Below are 26334 nucleotides of genomic sequence, written 5' to 3'. Positions count from 1 at the left end.
TCTTCTGGCCAGAATATGAGGCTGTATAGTGTTAAAATCAGAAGAGAAGTCAATGAACAACAGCCTTTCATGCGTATTTGTCCCCTCCAGATGCTTAGTCAGTAAGTTTAACAACATAAGTGAAGCATCCTCAACACTTCTATTCGCTCTATATGCAAATTGCATAGGATCGAGGGCTTGTCCAGTTTTACACAAAATCTCAGACTTCACCAATTTCTCAAATGATTTCATTAAGGAGGTGAGGGCAACTGGCCTCAGATCCTTTAACACTTTAGGGTTATTGCATTTGGGAACAGGAGTACTAATAGTAAACTTTTTCCACAGGCTAGGTACCTTCTGTTCCCGTAGTGACCAATTAAAACTATCAGAAAATATTGAAGTTAATTGCTTTGCACAGTGCTTTAATATTCTCCCAGACTATGTGGGAATCATCCTTACACAGGCATCGCAATTCTTCTACTTCACCTTTAAAATCAAAACTTTCAAATCTTGAATAAAACCTATTAAGATCATTTGATCTAAAACCATCAATACACAAAGTGCTCTTCTTCACGTTATGCTGTAATCCCACAATTTTCTTCATACCAGACCACGCTGAGCCTAAATTATTGTCTGCTAAATTATTTTCTAACTTAACGTTGTATGCTTGCTTAGCTTTAAGGCTCTCCGTTCTAACCTCTTTCCTCGCTATTGCCCTCTCTAAACATTACATCAGAGGTGTCAAGTAACGAAGTACAAATACTTCGTTACTGTACTTAAGTAGAAATTTGGGGTATCTATACTTTACTCGAGTAATTATTTTTCAGCCGACTTTTTACTTCTACTCCTTACATTTTCACGCAAGTATCTGTACTTTCTACTCCTTACATTTTAAAAAATAGCTTCGTTACTGCTATTTCATTTCGGCTTGTTTTCATTCCGGCTTGTCATCATTAAAAATAAAATAAAATAAACCCTATCCAGATAAATCGCGCCTTCCGGATGGAGTGAATTGGATTGTGGTTGGATGAGAAGTATAAACATATAGGGTAGAGTGGGGGAAAACGCCCCCCACCTGTTTTTCCCAAAATAACCACTACAGGGAGTCAATATACATTTTCACTGTTGCTATGCACTGCGTTTGACTACGGGGATAAACAAATCTCCTTGGAGAAGCTGACACCAGCGACGTATTTGAAGAGAAGAGGATTACATGGTTAGCGCTATAATTTTCAGATATTAGTAAACAAGTGAAATAAGATTAATTTATAATAATATAATATAATATAATAATTAAGAGAATATTGTTCTGCAGGATATCACAGTGATATATGATAGATGAATAGTGAACTATGTAGTTTGAGAAGATATGTTATTTATAAGGAATATAATTATATTAAAAAAATTAAACATTTTTTGAAAAAGTCATAGGTTGTGGGGTAAAACGCCCCCTACGCTGAGGGGTAAAACGCCCCCCAGATGGCATAGTTTCTCTCCATCATAATTACTATGATAACATATTTCTTTCTATCAAATCCTTTGTTTTACACTTAATGAAGTATAACTAGGTGGTAAAATCAAAATATTTGAACAAAAGAAAAAAAAAAATACCTCAAGTGAGCATTAGGCTAGCTTGATAGCACAGTTAGCTCACTGATGGAAGGTGGTTAGGTGACCCAATGATAAAACATAGTGTCTTTTAATGCATTTATTGAATGTATTTCACTACATAAATATACAAATTTATAAGTTGAATATTTATTTATGTTTTCTGTTTGTCTTGGTGATAGTGGTGAACAAATACATCAATTATCAATCCCCTTAAAGGCCTAGTGTAGAAATCTCAACCTCATATATGTATTTTTTCTCTCCATATAGATGCGGACATATAAAAGAAAAAGTAACCGTGGTGCTTATACAGAGCAAGCTATACAAAATGCCATCAGAGCGATTTACTTTTAGAGATTAAAAATTAGTCTGTTCATTTTGCTGTTGATCTATGAAGCAAACTGGTTTGTAAGAAAGGGGGCATTTTACCCCACCGCTGGGGCAAAACGCCCCCTTTGTACAAAAAATATTTTCAGCCAAAAACTAATTAATTATGAAGGCTGAGCAATTTTAATATTTGGTGAATAATTCCTGCCATAGTCACTCAAAACCGGGATGGCAAATTCTAGTCACATTTATGTTTTGTTTCACTATGATGTCACATTTTCCTTAAGGGGGGCGTTTTCCCCCACTCTACCCTACCATTCCGACACCCTATTGGTTTGTAGGCAATCCATCGCACCTGGACATGACACAGATCACATCACACTCCAGCAAGGACATAGCCAGTTTTGTTTTATTTTTTAACAAAAAATATATTTCTTAAAAGTAGGGTTGGGTATGGAGCCGGTATCCGATCGCCTCAGAGTCAGTTCGCTTAAATTTCATATGAAACCGGCATCAGACCGGTCTCCTCTCCGTCTTTCAGCGCGCTCTTCAATCCGCAGACGTGAGCTCAAACAGAGACAGAGGACACAAGGTGTGTGTGTTTATCGATAGATTGTTAGAATGTCCGTATCTGTGCAGTTTTTTGTCATAAATACGGTTTACAAAAGGTCACGAAGAAGCAGTCGCTTTCTCATCTCATCTATCGCTTGTCACAGTTCATCACACCACAGCCGTTTCCTCCAGCGACAATCTAGCCCTTAACACAACAAACACATACTTTAATTACACTTATTTAAATATACTTAATTTAATCATACGTACTTTATACATACACTTCTGTGCAAAAGTCAGGCACGTTAGTATTTTCACTTAAAAGAATGGTGTTCGGCTATTTATATATTTTGCTGTAGTGTGTCACTAGAAAATATCAGTTGTCAGACTGCTTGTGCATTCAAAATCGCACTAGATTATTATTAAAATTAATGGCAAACTGATATTTCCTACTGACACACTGCAGCAAAAAATATGAATAACTGGCTTAAAACCCTTTTTTGGGGTGAAAATACTATTTTTTCTTTTCCATAAGACTTTTGCACAGTACTGTATTTTAAAAACGACATTGTAGCTACTTTATAAAGAATGACTGTACAGTAATTCACAGAACTGATTAAAGACAGTGACAGACAGCACTCATCTTAACTAAATATCAGAGTGAGTGACAGAGATACAGTACAAACATTATGTGTGCTTTTGTATTAAATAATGACCCAGATTGTAAATGACATTTTTTAGCCTTAGATTAAGGGAGGGACATCTTGGAAAATGAGAGCATCCAAGGTGAAAGTTATGGATTTATTTTAAATATTTGTAATGTTCTGTAATGTTATCCATAGTTTTTTTTTTTGTGGTTCTTTTTTTTTAAAGTATTGGTTTAGGCACCAGTACCATTATAAAAGTATCAAAAAGGCACTGGACCTTACTTAAAAGTTATTATTTCTCACTGGCTCATTTACCAAATGAGTACTTTCTCTTCTTCCTCCGCAAATTAAGCTATTGTAGGTAGTTCGGTAGCGAGACGTTTGAATAAATTATCGTTTGCGATTGATGACGCGATTGACAATGTTGTGATAAGTAGGCTATACCGACTTTGTAACTCGTTACCCCTCCCACTCTGGACATAGCAGACGTATGTACCAAATACAAGAAGCTATCAATCAAGAAGATATCAGGATTATGAGTTATTTTTCATTTTTAGTTTTGATTACTCACTTGGATTGATCATTCATTTTGACAGCACTGTAATGTTTATTGTATATAGACAACCTTAGAAGTGTAATTGTTACTAAGCCTGCACCATTGTTCTTGTCCATTTGCCCTCGAGATTCCTGCAGCTAAGCTTGGATGTACATTTACATTCCATTAAAGGTTATTGATGACATGCCTCTGAAGTTTGACTTTTTGCACCATAACAATACTTGCTGGCAACTAGTCATCATATCTCTAGTACTTTAATGTATTTGCATTGTACTAAAATGCGTTCATTTTCAATGGGCATATATGCGGCTGAAAGAGGTAGCCTATAGTGCATCCCAAATTTTTCAACATGAACATTTTAATATAACATTATAGTCATTATGGCCTTTAGAAAAATGTTTTTTTTTTAGGAGGTGGGGTAGTGCACAATAGGCCCCTGTGGCACGGCCCAAGCTTTTGTTCTTAATGGCATTTTTTCCCTTACATTACTTTTACTTTTATACTTTAAGTAGTTTTTTAAACCAGTACTTTTACACTTTTACTTGAGTAAAAAGCTTGAGTTGATACTTCAACTTCTACAAAAGTCTTTTTAAACCCTAGTATCTATACTTCTACTTGAGTAATGAATGCCAATACTTTTGACACCACTGCATTACATTTATGTGTAGGCACAATCATATCCTCACAAAAGGTTATATATGAACATACAACATCAGTCAGTTCGTCAATATGTTCACGAGAGTCTTTGAACACCTCTCCAATCCGTACAATCGAAGCACCCTTGCAGACGGGCGAAAGAGTCTTTGGACCTCTCTTGAATAAGGGTCTATATATAAGAAGGAGCTGCACACAATTGTGGTCAGCGGATCCCAAAGCTGACAATACAGACTTATATGCCCCCTTTATAGTCCCATAACAGAGATCCAGCTTATGATCTTATTTTATCTTGTTGGGCCTGTGATGTATTGATAGAAATGTGGCAGGGTCTTTTTAAGTGACACATAATTAATATCTCCCAAAATAAAATTCAGCGCCTCTGGTGAGATATTCTGAAGTCCTTGAACAACATCAGATACAATGTTCGATGCAATGGTGTCGTTAGCATTCAGATGAAAGTTTATGAAAACAATGGTTATAAAAATTTGGGGAAATTCTCGTGGCAAATAAAAAGGACAAAGGCATACTGACAGTAATTCAATGACGATTGTACAAATTTTCTCCCGAATAGTTACCGCAGTATAGCGCTTGTTTACATAGAGGCACACACAGTAATATATATATATAAACTATATATTTTCATTCATTTATATGGTGACAGTGATATCTTCATAAACCTGTTCTGAGTAGTTATTTGATTTTACAGTTACACACAGCCAGTTAAACGGCACGCCTGCACATTCAAATACTGTTTTCCACATTTCACAATAATAAAGTCCTCAACATTTTAACACAATTCGGGAGTATGAGATGCATTTAAAAATGTTAAACTTATATTTGAGTTTTTTTTTTTTTTTTTTCTAGATTTCAGCTCTGGACTTTTGCAACCGATCTTGTGAGATGCATTAGTTTAGAATATTACAAAAGATGTGTGTCTGTTTTGTGTCAAGACACAGGTTGGTCATTTAGCCTTAAGGAAATTATTTAACACACCCGTTCTATTGTGTTACCGGTTACTCTAAAACACGCTGTTAGTGTGTTTCTCATTTTTTAAACTCCCCTTTAGAAAACACCTGCACTGCCTATCTCACACCCTCAGTGCCAAGGATAATGAAACAAAAGACAGGATAGTTTATCCTATGTAGTCAGAGAACTAGGTGAGGCTGTCTCATGTTTTTTTTTTTTTTTTTTTTATGTGACATGTTGTTTGCCAGCACTGACTACACACAGATATTAGATGAGATTATGATAAGAGAATGTGTGTTGTAACACTGACAGACTATCGCAAATGCATTTCTCAGACACTGTAGTCTAAACTTATCAAATAGTTTTCCGCAATGACAATAAAAGATAGACATTTTCAAGCTTACAGTTGAATAAAAAAATAAATATAACATAAAGGGAGCATAACACTCTGTACACTCATCTGCATCTTATTAAATCATAAAAGTGATCAAGGGGAAAAAAGGAGTAATTCATCTTTTTATTACAGTATCCTATACATTTAGATTTATCATTTTATCATAAGTGAAAACCATATTCTGTTTTAATCCTCATTAATTAATTAATCCTCTACTACACACCTTCTCATTCAAAGAGTTTTCTTTATTTTCATGACTATGAAATTTGTAGAGTCCCACTGAAGGCATCAAGGGCTATTTGAGCAAGAAGGAGAGTGATGGGGTGCTGCACCAGATGACCTGGCCTCCACAGTCACCGGACCTGAACCCAATTCAGATGGTTTAGGGGTGAGCTGGACCGCAGACTGAAGGCAAAAGGGCCAACAAGTGCTAAGCATCTCTCGGGGAACTCCTTCAAGACTGTTGGAAGACCATTTCAGGTGACTACCTCTTGAAACTTTTGGTCTGTACTGTGTGTATATATATATATATATATATATATATATATATATATATATATATATATATATATATATATATATATATATATATATATATTGGAAGATTGCACTTTTAATTTTATTTAAGTGCAATGTGATTATAATGTAAGGATTTGATTTTGCTTTATTGTACAATTTATGACTTGTTTTCTTATTTTTGTTCAAATTAATTAATTAATTCATAAATGAAATTATTAAAAAGGGCAGAAATATAGAAATGCATATTTAAATTAAATGACTGAACAAAAAAAAGAAATAAAAAAAGAGCAAAATAAGAAATGTACGAAACGTTTCAAAGACTGGGGGGAAAAATATGTAAATGACTTGCTGAAGTGCACAAATACCAGCTATGTGTTTGATCAGAAATAACGTCTCCCTCTCTCTCTATACTGTGTATACATAAATTAATTTAAATAATTTTTAGCATTTAGCAGACGATTTTATCCAAAGCGACTTGACAGTGCATTCAGCCTAACATTTTTTTTTTTACCTAACATAGTACATATATAAAGTATGTTATATATTATTATGTAAAGTATAATATTATAGACTATAATATTGTATTGTTTTATAGTTAGTATATCCAAGTTGTCTGTCTGGAACGCAGCATTAAGTTAACGTCAATAAACAATCGTGTACTACAATTAAGAGCCATTCTATAGCGTGACATTACAGCACCTGACAAACTGATAGCAACTCCTAATTAGCACTTAAAGCACAGATACGTGCAACTGTGTTAAGTGCATTGTTGGGAAACGCACATGAAACAATAACGAACGATTGCAAAATTACTCGTAGAAAACGCTCTTAAGCTCTAAGATCAATCGTTATCGGGAAACCGGGCTTGCATAGACTAGTCGAGCAGTCGAGTGATCGACCACTTCAACCACTAATTGACGCTGTCGAAAACAATCGACTACTCGAGAGACATGCACATAGGTACAACGTGGTTTTTAGGATTACAATATTGCATGTAGCTGCTACTTTCTATGACCTTATCTATGTTGCATGTAAAATTAAAATATGTAATGCAATAATTAGGGGTGTGCCTGACGCCGAATACCTTATTCAGAATGACTTCAAAAACTGACAAGGAATAATTTTGAGTTTGAGTTTGACAATTTACATATATAATTGTTGCATTTGGCTATCAACTAATAAGAGTTTATTGATAAGAACTATTTCATGTCTTTTAATTTACACTTGTCGTCTTAGAAATTCACAAACATTTATTTCAACTGTTATCAGATAACAGTAATAAATATTTATTGAGCAGCAAACCAGAATGCATGGTGTATTGATGCTAAAAACTCAGTTTTCACTGTAGCTTTGATCAAAAGATAATTTTTCTTAAAAAAAGAAAATAACACCCCAATCTTTTTATTTGTATTGTAACAACAAAAACAACAACAACAATGATGATAATAATATAAAATTGTATGTGTGCGTGTAATATTTGAATAGATAATTATTTTTATCTGCAGTGAAACTTGTAGTAACTACGTGAACTTAAAAAGCTTTGGACCATATATTAGCAAATAAAGGTCATAAAGAGAGTGAAGTCGATGGCTCTTTACTGCCCTCTACTGTCCACACTGCCTTTGTTTATTGTGTCAAAAAAAGGTGGTAAAGAATTTTATTATCTTTCATACCATAATGTATTTCATTATATGTTTAATTATTAATTAATTCCTGTGGTTCTCAAGAGACTATACAGTCCTGTCCAGTTGGACGCATGCACAAATTGTATTATTTTAGCTGCTGACCAAAACATTCAAGTTACATATTATATACTGTACATATACAAGTTATATAATGATTATGGGCTAAAAGTGCACACTTTGAGCTTTAATTTGACGATATTCTCATCACAGTTGGAGGAAAGGTTAATGAATTACAGCTCTTTAATATGTACTTGCCCCCTTTTTAAAGGGACCTTGGGTAATTGGACAGTTGACTGAAAAGTCATTTCATGGACAGATGTGGACTATTCCTTCATTATTTCTACATCAGTTAAGCATGTAAATGTTCTGGAGTTGAAGTGTGTCATTTGCATTTGGAAGCTGTTGCTGTAAACCACATCATGTGGTCAAAGGATCTCTCTATACAACAGAGACAAACAATTTACATTATTTCCAAATCCATCAGAAAGAAGGAACATAGGAATGGCTGAATCAACAATTTGGTATAATCTGAGAAATAAAAGAAAGCACTAGTGAGCTCAGCAACATAAAAAGGCTGGGATGTCCACGAAGGACAACAGTGGTGGATGATCGTAGAATTCTCTCTATGGTAAAGAAAAACCCTTTCACAACATCCAGCCAAGAGAATAACACTGTCATGGAGACAGACGTGTCACTGTCAAAGTATACAATCAAGAGAAGACGTCACCAGAGCAAATACAGAGGCTTCACCACAAACTGCAAACAAGGCCAGATTAGACTTTGCCAAAAAACTTATAATAAAGCAAAACAACTTCTGGAAAGCATTCTTTTCTCTTTTTCATTCATGGTGGAGCGGTGTGATGACAAGAGCATGCATGGCTTCCAGTGGCACTGGGTTACTGGTTTTTAGTGTTGACGAGACAGAAGACAGAAGCAGCTGGATCAATTCTGAAGTGTAGAGAAGATAGAAGCATTTTACATGTTATAATATAATATAATTTGATTTGATATTTTAACTGATGGGTAATTTGATGCTGTGCAGCTCAACCTCACCTGAGTTTGCTGACGTCCGAGTCCTCATCTTTGACCTCGGGCACTAACAACACATCTCCTGGAGGTCCGTTTTCATTGCGGTAGACTTTTTCTACTTGTTTCTTAAACACGGGGGCATCGTTCATATCAATGACTTTCACGGACACTTTGGCAGTGTTTGGTTTTGGTGAGGGGCCTGTTACAGGCTTTCCATCAACACACTGAAATAATTTCTCCTCGTTCTCGACTGCTATCTCCAGCTCTGTGGTCTCAGTTTTCTCAAAATTCTTCCCCTGTGAAAAAACAAGCATATTCAAAGCTGTCCATTTTTTTCTAATTCAGTCCAGTTTTTAAACCCACTGTCCAAATGTAAAACTAATAGACGAAAGAAGTAACTTTGATGAATAGGAGTGTAAATCTTTGAAGTCTGTATCTCTTTTTATAGAATTTACCCGATAAAGAACAGTTTAGAGTAGACATTAGCTGTGTCCAAATTCAGGGTCTGCATCCTCCTTAGGATCCTTCCTACCCGGTTGAAGGAGGATGGGTCCTCCGACGACCGCAAAATCCGGAAGTCGGTGTTTGTGAATTTGGACAGCCTACCCTTCTTTCAGTTCCCTCCCTTACCCGTTGCTCATATCCTGTTGCCTAGCAACCATGACAGCGCCAAGCAAGACGCGGGTGAAGAGCTCATCGTTCTCTCCCCGGAGCTTTATAAACACTTCTGTCTGCTCTTTCGTCCTTAGAAGCGTTAAAAACAGCTTCAATCACTAACAAATAAGCTGTGTGTAAGGGGATATTCACACAGGCAGTAAGGAAGAAGCTAGTTTACGAAAGTAAACTTTTTTTTTATTTATTTACATATACACGCACAAATGTAAAAAAAAAATGCTTAACACTAAAACAAAATGCCTAACTAGAAAACCACTGAAAATATATATTTGTGAAAAGCCAGTTTTTAAAAAACATTGAAAATAATACTCCTCCCCCACTCCGCTACCGCTCGCTTCGTCCTGCAGAAAAGAAGTATGGGATAGGTAGGACGCGAAAGGATCCACCACACCCATCCTTCCAATTCGGGGAAAAGGAGGACGCATTTGTGGGCCGCATTTGAAGGATCCTACGAATTTGGACAGCCTTCGTCGCGGCGCTGTGACGTAACATCCTTCAAATGAGTCCTCCGAAGGATGTAGACCCTGAATTTGGAAACAGCAATTGTCTTCCATAGTTTGAAAAAGAAATGGACCATGGAAGTCAATGGGAGGCAGCATCTCTTAAAATTTCTCCAATATCCTCTTTTGTGCTCAACAGAAGAAAGAAACTCAAAGAGGGTTGGATTAACATTAATGTGATTAAATGATGAGTCATCAAAAAGTGCACTATTTGCACTTAGTGTAAAGACACTCCCAATTTTTTTTTTCTTCCCCTCGCTTGGGTCCTAAGTGCCTGTGCCCATTGGATAATCCGGCCCTTATGATGACAGATCTTTCACTTTTCAGTGAACTATTTCTTAAAGGTTTTCTAAGAAGTGTATGAAATATTTCAAGAGAACAGTGTTATTTACCTTGATAACAGACAGCACACCTTCATTGGTTTTGGGGTCTGTCTCAATCTTATAATTTCCTTCCTCATTGCCCTTCAGGATGGAGAACACTGCTCTTGAACCAGGCGTGTTCGGTGTGTCCTTGTCGTTGATGCCGATTCTTAAGATCTCCTTCAATCCCATTTCCATCACCTCAGTATTGTACTGTTACACACAGTATATCATATCAGATCTCATTCTATAAAAAGCCACTTAAAAAAATCATAGTATTTATTAAGGGTAAACCGAGCTAACATGTTATTTGTTTTAAATATTTGTTTTAAAGTTCAATTCTCGGAATTAACAAGCCATCAACTATGATTTTTGCCTCAGTTAACTCCTAATTTGCTGCTCATCAAAATTATGATTCATCCATTTGCTTATTTCCTTTTGACACTGTACTGTATATAAAGATAAAGAAAAAGTAGGGGAGTAACAGATTTTCACATTAAGAAACCAAAGTCCTCTAATGAAGAATACAAAAATCTTGCTTTGGGAATTTTCATTCCTTTTAACGTCTCCAAAAATATCACTAATTCCTCGCAATAAACGCAATAAACGTGGGGGATTTTTGAAAAACATACATTTATGAATGTATGCCAGAAGTTAATATTGACAAAATAAAAGACATATTAAATGATTTAGGCTACTAAAGTAAGTGTGAGTGGCTTATAAAAATAAAATAAAACAAGGACTTTTGTTAAGATAAAAAAAAAATAATAATAATCATATAGGCTAACCTAGTTTTAAAGTAACTCACACATGTATACACAGATGTATCTAAAGATCCTGAAACAGGACATGCAGCAGCAGCAATATATGTTCCAAGGGTTAGGTATAGATTAGCAAAAAGAACATCTAATCATCTGTCAGTCTGTACTACAAAAATAATTGCCATATTTTTGTCTCTTCAGTGGGTTGAAGACATTAGTATACCTAAAGTAGTCATATGTTCAGACTCATTTTCAGCACTATCAAGTTTAAAGAGTGGCAAATCTTGAACTAGACAAGACATTTTGTCAGTCATTTTACAGAGTTTGTTCAGAATACAAACAAAAACAAATATTTATTCTGTATGGATACCTGCATATAAAGGAATAGAAGGTAATTAGTAGTGGATCAGATAAAAACATTAAAACATCAGATATAGAATTTAATACGCCAATGAGTAAATTAGAAATAAAAGGGCTAATTAAAAACATTAAAAGATACGAGGCAAATTAAATGGGGTGGTGATAATAAAGGACGACATTGATATAATATTCAAAGAACAGTTGGAAATGAGAGGAGAGTTTTTGGAAATAGAAAGGAAGACATCATAATATCTCGCCATAGATTTGGACACATTGCACTTAATCAATCATTATTTACAAGAGGAAACATGAGTCTAGACTTTGTGTTAAATATAATCTTCCTGAAACAGTTGAACCTATTTTGATAAAATGTCAAAAATATGACAACAAAAGATTACAACTTACAGAAGCACTTAATATAGAACTAAATCAGATCTCATTTTAGAAATTGTTAAATAAAGATGTGACTATATAAATGTTTCACAGATTAATTATCTCAAAGATACCGAGTTGATAAACAGGATTTAAAGAATCACTACTAAGTTTATTATTATTATTATTATTTATTTATTTATTTTTGTATTTATTATATCTTATTTTTGAGTTAGTTTTCATTAACGTCAATGCTTGACACTCCTGCCCTGTAGGTGGCGGTAAATGCACCTAAAGCTTTGCGTCAAAGAAGAAGAAGAAGTGGCTTGAGTGGGACCGGATGTAAGTATTCTGAGTTTGGCAGCCACGCGTGAGGTCGATCTGCCGGAAGGGTCACAAGCTCTGCTGGGAGATGTTTTTTTCTTTTGTTTAACTCTCTGTCTGTAACAAAGTCTAGATTTTTAAAATTGTATTTAGTAGTAGAGTAAAACATCGTTTTGACAAGTATCTTGTCTGATGTATTTTCTTTTAGATCCGTGTAAATGCATACCTCTTTTTTTTCTTTTGTTTTAACTTTTCAACCGGCGTGACAAACGCCAACTGAATTTGAATTTGAATTTATTTTTATTTGATCAGGGACAATGCACAGAAAAAACATTAGTCTAAAAAAGAAGAGATGTAATGTGCCAGGTTATAGCAAAAAATGCTAATTTCCTCCCGCAGTCCCTGGAAAGGTAGATGTTATAGGCCCTACGTACAAAAGTTCATAAAACATATACAGAACAATACATAAAATCATTACTTTACTCGCATCATAAAAACACACTCTACTTCAGGAATCTATTACTCACTCACTTACTCACTCACTCAGAATTTACATCATTCATATCACAGTCAATTCAGTGCGTACAGGTTTGCTTTAATAATAACCACTGTTTGGACAGGCGTGTAAATGTACTATAGTTTGTGCATGAGATAATTTCCTTTGGAAGAATATTCCAAAGGTTCGCTGCTTTATAAAAGAATGATTGTTGACCATATGTGGTTCTAACTTTCCTGGTTTGTATCATTGCTTTACATTCGCTTTACGTTCTCTTCTTTTTTTAGTTTGAGGTAAGGTACAAATGATATAAACTTTGTAACCTAGATTTATTTTCTAACTGGTAACAAAACTCTAACACCTTTTTAAATTGTAATGCTACATTCTTGGACACATGTTGCTTAACGAACGTATCTGATAGTTTTTGACTTGTTTAGTTGTTTTACATAAATAACCAGTAACCTAATTTTCTTTTTATTTCATTTGTAACAACTTTAACACCATTTTTACTCTTTTCTGAGTACAAAAAAATAGGTGTCCAGAACAGATGGCTTTTATTACCCTCATCAATCTTTTTTTTTTTTTTTTTTTTTTTTTTTTTTTTTTTAAATAACCCACCCTGTATCCTCTAGTGCATATGAAATGGGATTGTGTGACTAGTCTGACTCACCGTGGTGGAACTGAACTCTGGGGGATGGGTGTTGGAATCAGTGATATCCAGAAAAACAGTTGCAGTTGAAGACATTGTAGGTCTGCCTTGATCCCTTGCTTCAACTAGCACTTTATACTGTTTTGCTTTCTAAAATATGGGGATAGAAGAGATTAGAAATACTGAAAAATACTGAAAATATGCATTCAACATTAGTTACTCACATCATAATCAAAGCATCCTGTGAAGGCGAGCTGTTTGGTTGTAGAGTTAGGTAAGTCCTTCAGGGTAAATTTTGGTGAGGCAGGGTCTTGTGACACCACCGTCATAGTGAACTGGGAATTAGGAGTATCCTTCAAATCAATGTCATGAGCTTGTAATGTTGCTTGGACTACACCTATTAAAACAAGGATGATTAGAAAGAGAAAACAAGCTCTCTGCTTAATGTTTACTTTTAACAGTTTAGTTTCAATAACTGCTTCTCTTGGACTGGGGAGCAGGTTTTGACTTTTAAAAGTGTTTGTATGTTTAAATATCACTATTAATCATTTAATTTGAAAAGATCAACAACGGTAAGACTTCTGGTTGGCATTTACTACACAGAGCCATAATTCCCTGAAAATCTATACAAAATCGCTGGCAATTCTTTGTCGATTATGAAAGCGATTTTGTGTTAGTTGTCAGTAGACTACGGCTCTGTGTAGTAACTGCCGCTCCAACTGAACCAGTGTTGCCAAGTCTGCGGTTGTTTTTCATGTCCGCGGTTCGAAGGAGTTGTCTTCATAGCACAGAGCCCCTCCCCTGGATATCACAGTCTCCGGCAGTGTTGCCAGACGTACGATAATTATCGTATTTGTACGATAATTTTTACCTCTGTACGATGTACGATCAATAATGAAAAAAATCCCGTAATCTACAATAATTTCAGAATTTTATGAAAATTTAAATGATAGTAGGCTAGTTGCAGTCATAGGGCTTCTTTACTCATACAAGAAATTGGCTCATTACAGACAGTCTAAATGCGTTCGTGTGCACCTGAGGGTGTGTTACGAATGCAGGAGAGTGCCCTGCTTTAAAGCCAATGAGCACTAGTTGCTGTCCATGACAGCAAGAACCGCTCAACATCTGGCAACACGCAGGATTCCGATTAGAGCTGAAGATCATTGCCTTTTTCGGGTTCGGGCTTAATTTATATCATCTGATGCGGGCTTTGGCCGGGCCCGGAATCGTGCTCCGGTTTGCGAGGTAAACGAGCGGTCATATGATGTGTTTCGATTAGCATGAGAAAGATGCAAAAATGGATGCTGAATATGTGTAGCGGAGGCTTGCCTCTGGTGATTACGTTTTGGTTGCACCAGCAACTAAAGAAAAAAGTCTGATGTGTGGAAAAGTTTGGACCATGTTTATAATGAGAATTATGAATGAATAATGATGCACCATCAGTGAGCGCAGGAACGCGCTGAAGACATCTACAGTGGATTCATTCATTTTCCTCCACAAAAACATGTAGATCTAGCCTAATCTCTGTGAGTATTGGTTTTTCAAATGATAACTAAATATTCATTAATATATGCATATGCTTAAATGCATAATGTGGACAGAGTATTTATGCTAATGTTGGCATTATTCTTTTATTAAATATCATCTGCTAGTATGAAGCAAATCCGGCGGAGCCTTTATCTTAATTTCGTTATTGCCAAATACCCATCTTAATTTAAAATGTATATTAATTTAATTATCTTTTTAAATGACTCGTTTTTATTGGTGCGTTGGTCTATTTATAGGCTAAATGAGCCTATGATTTGCCGAGATGTTACGATGTGACAGAGGACTTATTTTATTTCTTTATTCCAACTTCCAAGTGGTCTAGTCTACGTTAGTTATGAATAAATTATGTTAAAACATGTATAAATGACTCATTCTTGACAAAAGGCAAAAGAGCTGTGTGTGTGCGCACATTTGAATAATGTCGGGCTGTAAACAGGTTCGGGCTTTAAAAAAGCTGTCAATCAAAATGTACTTGTACAAAATGTACTCCTGTCGGGCCTAACTTTTAAGGCGATTACAGCTCTAATTCCGATGACAGCAGCTCAGATGTGGAGTTAACTGCACCAGGCAGCAACAGCTGAATTCCTTCTTCACTGAACACGACAAAGCAAGTGTTAAAAATCATTTTAATATGTTTTAATATGCGCCGCGACGCAAACAGTCACTGACAATAATGGGATAGTATTTTGTTTCACTGCTTCCGTCCAACAATACGCCTTATCTATTGTGGTCATTTGCAGGTCGTGTCAAAATGTTGTTGGTTTAGAATAGATAAATAACTCTTTTGACTCATGTACGATAATTTTGTTCCAAATACGATAATTTAGAACTTCTGGTACGATACTTGGACATTTCCAATCTGGCAACACTGGTCTCTGCCATGTTGGCAGGACACCGGCGGCAAAGCTTGATTGTTTGTGTGTGTTGTTAACTTGGTAGTAGAGGAAGTTTTTGCAATTCTGCACTGTTTTACCATGCATGGAAGTTACTGCTGTGTTAAAAACTGCTACAGTACCTCACACGATACATAGGAAAAATGGAATCGTTTTTTTTAGGTTACACCAAGCGCAAAACAGCGGTATTTGGAGAAGCTCTGAAACATCCAAAATATCGACCCGTACGAGCTCCCTGCAGCGGAATGGCACAGAGACCTGGATCATTTACCTCCATGCACATACAGTATTGTTCAAAATAATAGCAGTACAATGTGACTAACCAGAATAATCAAGGTTTTTAGTATATTTTTTATTGCTACGTGGCAAACAAGTTACCAGTAGGTTCAGTAGATTGTCAGAAAACAAACAAGACCCAGCATTCATGATATGCACGCTCTTAAGGCTGTGCAATTGGGCAATTAGTTGAAAGGGGTGTGTTCAAAAAAATAGCAGTGTCTACCTTTGACTGTACAAACTCAAAACTCTTTTGTACAAACATTTTTTTTTCTGGGATTTAGCAATCCTGTGAATCACTAAACTAATATTTAGTTGTATGACCACAGTTTTTTAAAACTGCTTGACATCTGTGTGGCATGGAGTCAACCAACTTGTGGCACCTCTCAGCTGTTATTCCACTCCATGATTCTTTAACAACATTCCACAATTCATTCACATTTCTTGGTTTTGCTTCAGAAACAGCATTTTTGATATCACCCCACAAGTTCTCAATTGGATTAAGGTCTGGAGATTGGGCTGGCCACTCCATAACATTAATTTTGTTGGTTTGGAACCAAGACTTTGCCCGTTTACTAGTGTGTTTTGGGTCATTGTCTTGTTGAAACAACCATTTCAAGGGCATGTCCTCTTCAGCATAGGGCAACATGACCTCTTCAAGTATTTTAACATATGCAAACTGATCCATGATCCCTGGTATGCGATAAATAGGCCCAACACCATAGTAGGAGAAACATGCCCATATCATGATGCTTGCACCTCCATGCTTCACTGTCTTCACTGTGTACTGTGGCTTGAATTCAGAGTTTGGGGGTCGTCTCACAAACTGCCTGTGGCCCTTGGATCCAAAAAGAACAATTTTACTCTCATCAGTCCACAAAATGTTCCTCCATTTCTCTTTAGGCCAGTTGATGTGTTCTTTGGCAAATTGTAACCTCTTCTGCAGATGCCTTTTTTTTAACAGAGGGACTTTGCGGGGATTCTTGAAAATAGATTAGCTTCACACAGACGTCTTCTAACTGTCACAGTACTTACAGGTAACTCCAGACTGTCTTTGATCATCCTGGAGGTGATCATTGGCTGAGCCTTTGCCATTCTGGTTATTCTTCTATCCATTTTGATGGTTGTCTTCCGTTTTCTTCCACGTCTCTCTGGTTTTGCTCTCCATTTTAAGGCATTGGAGATCATTTTAGCTGAACAGCCTATCATTTTTTGCACCTCTTTATAGGTTTTCCCCTCTCTAATCAACTTTTTAATCAAAGTACGCTGTTCTTCTGAACAATGTCTTGAACGACCCATTTTCCTCAGCTTTCAAATGCATGTTCAACAAGTGTTGGCTTCATCCTTAAATAGGGGCCACCTGATTCACACCTGTTTCTTCACAAAATTGATGACCTCAGTGATTGAATGCCACACTGCTATTTTTTTGAACACACCCCTTTCAACTAATTCAACTAATTGCCCAATTGCACAGCCTTAAGAGCGTGCATATCATGAATGCTGGGTCTCATTTGTTTTCTGAGAATCTACTGAACCTACTGGTAACTTGTTTGCCACGTAGCAATAAATAAATATACGAAAAACCTTGATTATTCTGGTTAGTCACATTGTACTGCTATTATTTTGAACAATACTGTATATGGACATTGTGAATTATCTTGTTTTTGGTGTAAGTTACTACACAGTTCAGGAGTTTAAAAGCCAAAAGTCTTTGGAAAGTTACGAGGCTTTCTGCTGTGGCTTGGTGCAGGACACTACAAGCCTCCAAGTGATGAAGCAACGTTGTACTGGCCAAAGTAAGTTTATTCACATGCGTTTTAGTGTGTTGTAATTACATTGCATTTAGCAGACACTTCTTGACCAAAATGACAACCTAATAAAATGTGACTGTTTTGTAAACAATAGATGTTCACGAGAGGTTCAATGTACACAAACGTTTCCAACATGTTTTGATGTAGGCTAAAGCTGTGTAAGTTTAGTTATAATTTGATTTCAGCCCAATGAAACATATTGTACCAGGTTTTTTTGTTGGGGGCTGCAAAGTGGACAAACCAGTTCAGGGTTGGCTAGGGTAGTTAAATGTGTGATTGCAAGATGTAAATGTCCTGGTTAGATTAAAGCCATTAACAGCGTGAATGCAAGGTGACTTACATCGTAAACAATATAATTCACAATGTCCATATGTGGGCATGGACTCTGTGCCGCTGCAGGGAGCTCGTATGGGTCGATATTTTGGATGCCTGAGAGCTTCTCCAAATACCGCTGTTGTGCGCTTGGTGTGAGCTTGTTCCTTTAGGGTCCCCTTTCTTTCGCCTTATCTCTTTGCATTGCTTTACTTTCTTCCTTTTCTTTCTCGTATTCGTAGATCCATCTGGATCTGTTCCGCCGACATAATGTGCAAAAATGAAAGTGCTCTGAAATGTTTAGTCGCGCCTCTGTGAAGTTTTGAAGGCGTTACCACTGGCAACCGATAGCGTGTCCTACCATCATGGCGGACCGGCTCTGACCCCTTCCAAATCAACCCAAATCGGCATGTGACTCCTCACTCTCAATACCAATAACGTGATATTTAACCTCCTGGAAGCGCGATTGGGCTAGTTTTGGACTAGTTTCGAGAAGCATCTGGGCAGGATTTGTTGTGAAAACCTGGCAACACTGATCTGAACGCATGTGCTGGAGATATACTTTTAGTGTCTTTGCTGATGAGATGCGCATGAAAATCACATTCGATTTTTTGCACAGCCCTAACAGCATTAGATTTTGTAATTTCTGTGTCGCCAAATAGAGATATTAAAAAAAATTTCAGTGGGTTGGTACTCTTTCAGGAGGTACACATATGTACCATTTATGTACAAAAATTCAAAAATTCACACGCACACACACACCTTCAGGAGCGTTCTCAGGAACACGTACACGGATATTGCTTGGAGTGAACTGAGGACTATTGTCATTCTTGTCCTTTATTTCTACATTAATTGACACCGTTTTGTCCACTGCGATGCCAGTCCGCCTGTCCAGCACATCACAGTCAATCTACAAAAGAAACAAGAAGTCCAAATGAACCATATCAATACATAAAAACTGAAGCAGTCCTTCCTGTTGGTAGCATTAGTGTCATGAAAAGCTCAACAATTTTTTTTTTTTTTTTTTTTTGTCTTACATGGAAAATGGGGTTTATTTCCCTGTCGATGGGCTGGTGTACATATACATCCCCGCTGTTTTCATCAATGCTGAACAAACCAACTGGGTCTTTTGTCACTCCATCTCCACTGATGCGGAACTTGAAGGTGTTGCCCTGCTTTTTGTCATTGAACAGCTAGCATCAATTAAACAAAAATACATGAGAATCATCTACACATACAGTCTAATTTATGATCATTTACTTGCATCCATTATTAAAATTGTTCAAGCTCTTAATTCCTGGTATCTATGCATCTACTCAGATCTTAGATCCAGACAGGACAGGAGTAAAGTTACCACTGTTACTATAGAAGGATACGGTCCTGGCATGTTCTCTTCCAGATCAATAGTGGACAGAACCCATCTTCTCTTTGATCGAATAAGAACAGCATCCTTTGAGATAGACAGAGATATAATGAGTGATCAGTAATGCTAAAAGCTACAGACAAACTTCTTCTGGTTCAAACAGAACACTGCTCTGATTCTGAAACAGGCTACAGAACTAAAGTTAAATAATAAATAAATAAAATTCCTTTATTATTTGTGAGGACAGAGTTTACATATTAAGTTATAAAAACAATCGCTAATACTTAAAATTATCCATATCCTGATTTTTTTAACTTTATATTTGATGGAGTCAAAGATACTTTTTTTTTTTTACATTTAATTTTTACTTACATTATGTAATATATGTGTATCTAAATCTAAATTAAGTCCTTTATTGTGGTCTGATGATAAGTTGGATTTTAAACTGTGGGACATTACATGCTGATATGGTCTGACATTACCCTCTTTTCCCGATTGTTGGTATCTTTTTTGCTGGAAGCTGCCACTCAAGTTGATGAATAGACAAAAAACAGGGTGATACTAATGAATGAACATACAATAAATAAACAAACAAACAAGAGAATGAATAGAAACCGTTCTAAGTGCCTGAAAAAAGATTAATACGTATCACTGTCAGGTTTACGCCAGAGAGCTGCACGGGTACGATTTTGTAAATCCGCACCCGCCCGTACCCGCAGTGCTTAAAACCGCATCCGACCCGTTTTCTGACAGCAGCACTAATTAAAATCCGCACCCGACCCGACCCGCTTAAAATAGAACCGACACCTGACCCGCACCCGAAATCAAATCAGTTAAGCCAATCACATTAGACACACTTTTTTCGAATTTTATTGCCAGGTCAAACAGAAGTTATTTATGGAAAACCCTTTTAAAAGATATTAGTTTTTTATACATTTTATCTTAATTTTGATCAATGTTTTATCAATCAATTGCCCGTATTTAATAAATAAAAGCAAATATACAGCAGACAATGTAATAGGCTAACCTTAGTGTAATTGACAGAATTACTAAAAAAATATTTTGCTACCTGAATATTTTTGTGTCACGCATGCATTCATGTCTATTTCCCTCATATTAAATATAAAACGCATGTGGACTGATATTTTTCCAATGTCTGGACTCCTTTATTAATGGAGTAAACAGACGTTTGACTATATTGGTATTAAATGCATTTGTCGTTTTTACTGCAAATGTCGAAATACGTGCTCTTTGATCCATCAGTGCTTGAGTCACTGATCACATTAGAATAAAATATCTCATAATAAAATACAAAATTGACTGGTTTATGAATGTATATGCATAGTTCTCATCAGTCGGAAATACAGATAAACGCTTTCATTTGCTGTATTTTTGATCCTGAAAGAAAACAGAACAACCAAAGAGCGAACCATACCACCGTCTGAGGTGCTTCAAGTCGAACGCACACATTTATTAATCATTCACAGCTGAGCATCGCGAGAGGCGGATCTACGCCAGAGCGCATATAAGAGCTGCACAAAGTCATTTCAGATGCAATTAAAAAAACAACAACAACCCTGAATAGCCTAGATTAGGCCCATATTCACAAATGTGTTAGCTATGGAATTAAATATCTCATATTCCGATTCTCAAATACATGCAAGTGGAAGTGTATTGTTGTTTAAACACCTTAATAACGATCGCGTTAGTTGAGCTGTATGCGCGATATAATTTTATGACACAAATTTTGAAATAGGCTTAAATCAAACACATTTTAATTCAGATTCTGTATGTATATATATATATATATATATATATATATATATATATATATATATATATATATATATATATATATACACACACACATATAGGATATGTATATATATATATATACAGCTGGCTGATCTTTGACGTCTGTTAATGACTCATGCAACTGTTCGCGTGGTTGTGATTTTTTTTTTAAAGTGGAACGTAGACCTATTTTGCGTTTGCACGTGACTGTTTTGATATATATATTTATTTATATAAATATATTTTTCACCCGTTTCAGCCAAATTTGTACCCGCGGGTACCAGAACCCGTGCAGGACTCTATACGCGCACAAATATAATATTTTTATGAGACATAAAACTTGACATTTCAATGCCAAGAACCTTTATTTCTAAGAGCGTAGAAGTCTTTAGAATTAAAACCAATCAAAGTAAACTATGGTTTAACAGAGTAATCTATGGAAAACAAAAGGAAGCAACATTGCAGGTAAACAAATCACTTAAAAACGTCATCTGTCACTATAGAAATGGTTAAAGGTTACCCACGGCAAGTAGAATCAGGAATAAAGTGCTCTTCGTCATTCTGCTGCTCTTCTGTTTGCAATCGCTCTCCAAATGTCAGATCAGCACCTATGGCCTGTGTGTGTTTGTGTGTGCGCAAGCGGTGCCTGTCAATACAATGAGTCAACTATCAATACAAAAACCCTTCAGGGCAGCAGTCTGGGAGTGGCTACTACTCTGCAGTGAACATCGAGTGAGGTTTCACCTTGGTTTTCTCTTCAGCTAACAGAAGACAAACTGGCTGCTCGGCTTGCCATCTGTCAAGTGAAATGAGCCTGTGTTTGAATTTATGCGCAGATCAAACATACAACTCTGCTACCTTTATGCAAACGACATTCACCTCATGTCCGTTTCAAGCCTGGACCTGTATTTAGTGACATGTTTATCTGAGGAGGACGTGAACTACATCTCAAGCCACATGCTGTGGTATGTAGCACAAAAGTGTGTTCGCATGTGAAAAGTGGTCTGAAAAATGTATCTACTTCTTTAACTTTTTCCTAGTAACCACCCAAAACACCATAACATCACTAACACATCACTGCTCTGGCATTCACCATCCACAACATTGTGGTGAGCTTGCTATTCACATTATTTATTTTTTTCTTTATATAAATACATAAATACATACATACACACTACACATTTGTTTTTTGTTTTTGTTTTTTTGTAGAAATGCTCAAAATAGGCTGAGTGGGAATGTGTTTTCATGTGTTTGTTGCAGCTTTATCTTTATTTTGCCAATGTACATAAAAAAATATTTAGTAAAAATTTTTGTAATGTAAATGAGTTTGATACTTCAATAGATTTGTAGAATTGTAGCATTACATCACTTGCACATCAATGGATCCTCTGTAGTGTATGGGTGTCGTAAGAATGAGAGTCTGAACAACTGATAAAAACATCACAATAATCCACAAGCAATCCACAGAACTCTAGTGATGGGTCATGCGCAAAAGACCCGATGCTTTGTAATTAATAAGAAGAGCCGGTTCGTATCGAGTAAGAGCTGGCTCCCAGTATTTTTTTTTTCCTTTGACAGAGAGGGGGATGAAGTGAAGCGGCACTCCACTGCAAGTTAACGAGTCGTAACAACGTTAATGGAGGTGAGACTGTGGTAACATTGATTCATTCAGAGAGAATCTTCTCAAAAACAGGGCAGATAAACACAGAAAAAATAAATAGGATCAGTCCATCAAAGCTGAGGCATCTGATTTTTTTGAATGCCAATCTTCACTGAGGACATTAATACTGTTTGCTTGAGTCTGGATCTAGTTATGTGGATTTATTATAAGGGCAATTATAAGGATTCTCATAAAACACAAAGACAAAAAGCATTATTTTTTGCAAAGTTATGGTAAAATAAAGGCCTACAAAAAAAATCCTTAATTAAGAGTCATTCAGTAGTCGAAAGAGCCAGCTCTTCTTTGGGAGCTGAGCCAAAAGAGCCGGCTCTCTGAAAAAAAGCAGAACTTCCCATCCTTACACTCCAATCCGTTCAACATCAACAAAGGGTCTGTCTACAGACTTGCACTTGCACTCTCAGTACGGGTGGGCCGATCTATCTAAATATCAATAGTATCGATGCCAACACTGGTATTCATATCAGATCGGTACAATTATAGTTGATTCAATATTTTAATTTAAATATCTCTCTATGTTCATTCTACTTTGCTTGTGTCTTCTACCCGGGGGGCAGGGTTTTCATATTTTTTGAAGCACCCCTGGGCGCCCCCATTGGCTAGCGGACCCCCACCTGCTGTTAGAATTCCATTGACTCCAATTCATTTTGGTGTCACTTTGACAGCGAATAACTACATCTGAGGCCTTCAAAGACTCCATTTGTCCTTTAATTATTTCTAAAGAAACAAGAAAATGTATAAAAGGCTTCATTACCTTCTATCTAACATTATGTTCCCGTAGAAGCAGTTTTTGTAAAAAATAGGCTAACGATTGCGTCATAACCAGCGACTCTCTGTCGCACGGTAGAGAAATTACCGTATGGACAGGAGGAGAAGCTCGCAGGCAATCTTTAACTGTCTATGAGGCTATCAGGGGGACTTGGAGGCATAAAGTCAAGGGACGTTACCAAAATGTGCTCCTGTTCACGCTCACCTTCTCTGGAAGATTCGGTGGGTGATTCAGATTTCTCTTGGCACAGCGATTAGAAGACGTACAGGTTGCTCATGTGACATTTACGTCATCAAGCTCAGTTTGAGTCTGCGCAGTACGCCCGACCCCCAGGAAGTGCTTGCTTCTAATTGACTTCCTTTTTTTCGGTTGAATCCAATGGGGTCACTGTGTCCATTTCTTTTATTGTCTATTATTGATGAGAAGTTCGATTCTTTTCCGTGAACTGGTTCTTTCGGACGGTTCAATTTAATGAACCGGTTGAAAAAAACAGTTCATCGGTTCTTTTAAGCTCGACGTAATGACGTCATGGGCGATGACGTAATGGCGTCACGTCTATCAAATATATATATATATATATATATATATATATACATATACCCGAATGGTGGATTTTATTAAGGTGGTGTAAGGAAAAATAGCCAACGTGAGGGGTTTCCAGTGCTCAGTCTTCTCTTCCTCCTTTGGTGCTCAGCTCACGCTGCTGTCTGGAGGGGAAACACAGAGAATTGTTAGCTGAGTCTTCTGGAGACATCTCTCACCTATGTGTTATTTTATATATTTTTTCTCTATAATCTTTCTTACTATCACTGTCTGTTTGTTTGTTTTTTTAATTGTAAAATATAACTTAATTCACACCATATTTCTGATATTACCGATCAATCTTATCAGATTAACTTTGATCGTTCACTCTTCCGTGACTGCAGCACACCTGCAAAGCGTTAGCACTCGTTAGCTTGTCATTAGCGTTTTCTTTTCTCCTCTCCTCTCCTCTCTCACGCTGCAGTTTTCCACAAGTTCATCAAACAACCGCAGTAAGAATATTTCATCAAGCACGGTGAGTAATGGCTTCTCCTACAATTGTTATTTGCACCTCTTGCCACATGTACAGTTTATCTATCTCTGTCGCTGATGAGGGATTCACATGTGATAAATGCAGGGAAACAGTTAGGCTGACAGAGAAGATTTCAGAATTAGAGACACGCATCCAAACTTTAATTGAGGACAGTAAGAATGTTAGGGCTCTAGATATGGCTTTGGATGCGTCTAGCTCAGGGATTCCTGTACATTGTCCGGTTCCAGCAGAGCCCCTGCAGCAGGGCAACTGGGTGACGGTGAGGCAGCGTAGTCGTGGGTCAAAACACCGCTCTTCTGTTCCGATCAAAACATTAAACAGGTTCTCCCCACTCAGTGATGCACCCACTGAGAAACCTGATGAAAGTGCTCTAGTTATTGGCGATTCTATTGTACGGAACGTGAATATAGAGACACCAGCCACCATAGTCAAATGTTTACCGGGAGCCAGAGCGCCTGACATCTTGGCAAATTTAAAAGTGCTGGCTAATGCTAAACGTAAATACAGTAAGATTGTTATTCATGCCGGCGCTAATGATGTTCGACTTCGCCAGTCGGAGATCACTAAAAATAACTTTAAAGAGGTGTGTGAACTTGCAAGCACGATGTCAGACACTGTAATATGCTCTGGTCCCCTCCCTGCTTACCGTGGTGATGAGATGCATAGCAGATTGTCATCACTCAATGGCTGGATGTCTAAGTGGTGCCCACAGAATAACATAGGTTATATAGACAATTGGACGAGCTTTTGGGGCAGACCTGACCTGTTTAAAAGAGATGGTCTTCATCCCTCCTGGGGTGGCGCCACTCTTCTGTCTAGAAATATGGCAAATAGTCTTAGTGTTTATACTTGACTAACTGGGGCCCAGGTCAGGAAGCAGACAGACTGGCTAAACCGACCGTCTGCTAGCTGCCTCCCGTCACAGAGGTCAGTTAATTCTCAGCACATAGAGACTCTTTCACCTAGATATCACACTATAGAGACTGTGTCTGTTCCACGAACTAGAAAATACAAAAAACGTCCAAACCAAGTTAAGGTTAACAATTTAATTGAGGTTCAACAAATAAAAAACAAATGCAATATGGATAAACAAATGATAAAGATTGGCTTATCGAATATCAGATCCATTTCTACGAAAACACTTTTTGTAAATAATATGATAACTGATCATAATATAGATGTGCTCTGCTTGACAGAAACCTGGCTAAAACCTGATGATTACATTATTTTAAATGAGTCCACCCCCCAAGATTATTGTTATAAACACGAGCCGCGTCTAAAAGGCAAAGGGGGAGGTGTTGCTTCAATTTATAATAACGTTTTCAGGATTTCTCAGAGGGCAGGCTTCAAGTATAACTCGTTTGAAGTAATGGTGCTTCATATAACATTATCCAGAG

The 26334-nt window shown here is 36.8% G+C and overlaps 1 protein-coding gene across 1 annotated transcript in view; it reads right to left on the bottom strand.

Moving 5' to 3' along the window:
• Window positions 1-21990, bottom strand: part of LOC128011621 (cadherin-like protein 26) — a 57826-nt gene extending 35836 nt beyond the window's left edge. The window contains exons 1-9 of the mRNA XM_052594253.1: window positions 21936-21990; window positions 20104-20147; window positions 19613-19708; window positions 19296-19451; window positions 19021-19168; window positions 13643-13815; window positions 13440-13568; window positions 10487-10669; window positions 8944-9215 (exon numbers count right to left, since the gene is read on the bottom strand). Of these exons, the coding sequence (XP_052450213.1) occupies window positions 8944-9215; window positions 10487-10669; window positions 13440-13568; window positions 13643-13815; window positions 19021-19168; window positions 19296-19451; window positions 19613-19708; window positions 20104-20147; window positions 21936-21975 (1241 nt within the window). The 5' untranslated portion in view covers window positions 21976-21990. The remainder of the gene's footprint in view (window positions 1-8943; window positions 9216-10486; window positions 10670-13439; window positions 13569-13642; window positions 13816-19020; window positions 19169-19295; window positions 19452-19612; window positions 19709-20103; window positions 20148-21935) is intronic.
• Between the last annotated feature and the right edge of the window lie 4344 nt (window positions 21991-26334).

This window comes from Carassius gibelio, chromosome B23 (genome assembly GCF_023724105.1).
Source record: "Carassius gibelio isolate Cgi1373 ecotype wild population from Czech Republic chromosome B23, carGib1.2-hapl.c, whole genome shotgun sequence".
Lineage (NCBI taxonomy): Eukaryota > Metazoa > Chordata > Actinopteri > Cypriniformes > Cyprinidae > Carassius > Carassius gibelio.
The sequence above is the reverse complement of the archived record's forward strand: the minus strand, read 5'-3'. Positions and strand labels throughout refer to the sequence as shown.